Genomic DNA, 3,250 nt, shown 5'->3' with positions numbered 1-3,250 from the left:
AAAAAATTTAAACTGTCTGTTGAATAGAACTTAATACACCACAAATTTAATATGACATTATTCTCATTACACATAAGGATTTATTAGCGAAGTATTAGCTCATTAGATTATTAAGTAATTATCCAAAACACCAGTGTGACAGATTTATGTCACTGCTGACCTACAATCCCACACAGAACTCACACCTATTCCTGTTGCACCTGAGAAAGTATGAAAGCCGTGCACAGTAATTACCTTGCAGCAAACTCCATTACATTCATCTGTAATAATAATCACAAGTATAATGACCCTGATTTCCATTGTTAAACAAAGGGGGTCATTGGTGGTGTCACGGAGAAACTGTTAGAGCCAGATGAATGGACTCAGATATGTAGTCCAGGTTATTACCATTGATGGCACTCACATTCAGACAGCCGTCAGGGAGGAGGTACACGTGTCTGACCGCAGACAGAAATTCCACCTGGTGAGCTGTTGGACATTAAAAAAGAAAAACGCAAGAAGGAACATGAATAGGTTCAACCAGATTTTGCTTTTTGCTGTTCACCAGTCCATCACAGAGCCACATATGGATGACTTGTTGATAGTCTCATATATTTCACCATTTTAGTTTTTTATAGAACAGCCCCAGTATATCTTACAGTGAAAATCCAAAATAAATCGTTTATATTGTATTAAACTTGTGATCAACATATATATTTTTTTTAAATGAAAAGGTACATTGGGATATATGTGCACAGAGACCAGGTCAAAGTTTCCAACGTCAAAGTATACACCTGAAACAGAAAGACAAGGTGAGCGATCTGTGGAGTCAAACTTAACCATCAACTATTTAATAAGACTGTAATTATTTGAGTAATGTGATGATAATTCCAAAACTGAAAGGCTGATGTCCAGTAATGGGTTCAATGCCCTCGTGGTGCTTCGTCTTGGCTGCCATGCCACCTTTGCCAAATGTGTTTTGTGATTGGGGCTATAGAAATAAAATTAATGTGGTGGAGGGGTTTGAGTATCACCTAGGAGTGAACCTAGGAGCTATGTTGTCAGGGTCTCCCAAGGCAGACAGGTCCTAGGTGACGGATCAGACTAATAGCGGTTCAACATAGAACATGGAATGTCACCTCGCTGGGGGAAAAAGAGCCTGAGCTTGTGCGGGAGGTTGAATGATACCGACTAGATATAGTCGGGCTCACCTCCACGCACAGTTTGGGCTCTGGGACCCAACTCCTTGAGAGAGGCTGGACTCTCTTCTACTCTGGAGTTGCTCGCGGTGAGAGACGGCGTGCTGGCGTAGGCTTACTTATAGCTCCCCAGCTTGCCAGTCGTGTGTTGAAGTTCTCCCCACTGAGCGAGAGGGTCGCTTCCCTGCGCCTTCGGGTCAGGGATAAATGTCTCACTGTTGTTTCGACCTCTGGGTCCAATAGCAGTGTAGAATACCCGGCCTTCTTGCAGGCACTGGGATGGGTACTGGTCAGTGCTCCTCCCGGGGATTCCATTCCACCTCCGGCTTGGAACAGGTCCCGAGGGAAGCTGGAGACATTGAGTCTGAATGGACTATGTTCTCCACTTCCATTGTTGGCGCGGCTGTCCGAGGGCTCCGGTGCCTGTTGTGGCGGCAATCCCTGAACCTGAGGGTGCACACCGGAGGTAAGGGATGTCGCCAAGCTGAAGAAGGAGTCCTACCGAGCCTGGTTGGTTCGTAGGACTCCTGAGGCCAAGCGAATTGCAGCTCGGGTAGTCGCAGAAGCCAAAACTCGGGCTGAGAAAAGTTTGGGGAGGCCATGGAGGAGGACAACCGGTTGGCCTCAAAACAATTCTGGCAAATCATCCGGAGCCTCAGGAAAGGGAAGCAGTTTCCCACCACTGCTGTTTACAGCGGGGGGTGGAGGGGAGCTGTTGACCTCGACTGAGGATGTAGTCAAGAGGTGGAAGGAATACTTTGAGGATCTCCTCAATCCCACTGACATGCCTTCCGTGGAGGGAGCTGAAGCTGAGGACTCAGCAGCTGATCCTCGCATCTCCTGCGCTGAGGTCACCGAGGCAGTCAAAAAGCTGCTCGGTGGAAAGGCGCCGGGGGTGGATGAGATCCGCCCTGAGTACCTCAAGTCGCTGGAAGTTGTGAGGCTGTCTTGGTTGACACGTCTCTGGAGCATTGCGTGGCAGTCTGGGACTGTATCCCTGGACTGGCAGACCGGGGTGGTGGTCCCTCTTTTCAAAAAGGGGGACTGGAGGGTGTGTTCCAACTATCAGGGATCACACTCCTCAGCCTCCTGGGAAAAGTCTATTCCAGGGTACTGGCTGTTGTCGGCCGGGTGTAAAGCCGCTGGGATGAGAATTAGCACCTCTAAGTCCGAGGCCAAGGAAAATATTGCATCTGTGGTACTCTTCATGCCTAGGAAGAGTACCACAGATGCAATATTTGCCTTGAGGATGCTGATGGAGAAGTACAGGGAAGGTCAGAAGGAGCTACATTGTGTATTTGTAGATCTAGAAAAGGCATATGACAAAGTGCCAAGGGAGGAATTGTGGTTTTGTATGAGGAAGTCAGGAGTGGCAGAGACGTATGTTAGTTTGGTGCAGGACATGTATGAGAATAATACAACAGTAGTGAGGTGTGCTGTTGGGAGGACAGAAGACTTAAAGGTGAAGGTGGGACTACATCAAAGATCGGCCCTGAGCCTCTTCTTGTTTGCTGTGGTGATGGAGAGATTGACAGATGAGGTCAGACAGGAGTCCCCATGGACTGTTGTTTGCAGATGACATTGTGAGAGTAGGCAGCAGCTAGAAGAGAACCTAGAGAAGTGAGAGTAGGCAGCAACTAGAAGGGAACCTAGAGAGGTGGAGGTTTGCCTGTTGTCGGCCGGGTGTAAAGCCGCTGGGATGAGAATTAGCACCTCTAAGTCCGAGGCCAAGGAAAATATTGCATCTGTGGTACTCTTCATGCCTAGGAAGAGTACCACAGATGCAATATTTGCCTTGAGGATGCTGATGGAGAAGTACAGGGAAGGTCAGAAGGAGCTACATTGTGTATTTGTAGATCTAGAAAAGGCATATGACAAAGTGCCAAGGGAGGAATTGTGGTTTTGTATGAGGAAGTCAGGAGTGACAGAGAAGTATGTTAGTTTGGTGCAGGACATGTATGAGAATAGTACAACAGTAGTGAGGTGTGCTGTTGGGAGGACAGAAGACTTCAAAGTGGAGGTGGGACTACATCAAGGATCGGCCCTGAGCCCCTTCTTGTTTGCTGTGGTGA

General features: G+C 47.8%; 1 protein-coding gene across 1 annotated transcript in view; it reads right to left on the bottom strand.

Moving 5' to 3' along the window:
- Positions 1-292: 292 nt before the first annotated feature.
- The window catches only part of got1l1 (glutamic-oxaloacetic transaminase 1 like 1), an 11,053-nt gene continuing 8,095 nt past the window's right edge, over positions 293-3,250 (bottom strand). Inside the window, exon 8 of the mRNA XM_025053439.1 lies at positions 293-468. Within this exon, the coding sequence (XP_024909207.1) occupies positions 329-468 (140 nt within the window). The 3' untranslated portion in view covers positions 293-328. The remainder of the gene's footprint in view (positions 469-3,250) is intronic.

This window comes from Cynoglossus semilaevis, chromosome Z, assembly GCF_000523025.1.
Source record: "Cynoglossus semilaevis isolate Cse_v1.0 chromosome Z, Cse_v1.0, whole genome shotgun sequence".
Lineage (NCBI taxonomy): Eukaryota > Metazoa > Chordata > Actinopteri > Pleuronectiformes > Cynoglossidae > Cynoglossus > Cynoglossus semilaevis.
This window is presented reverse-complemented; position numbering and strand designations above follow the sequence as displayed.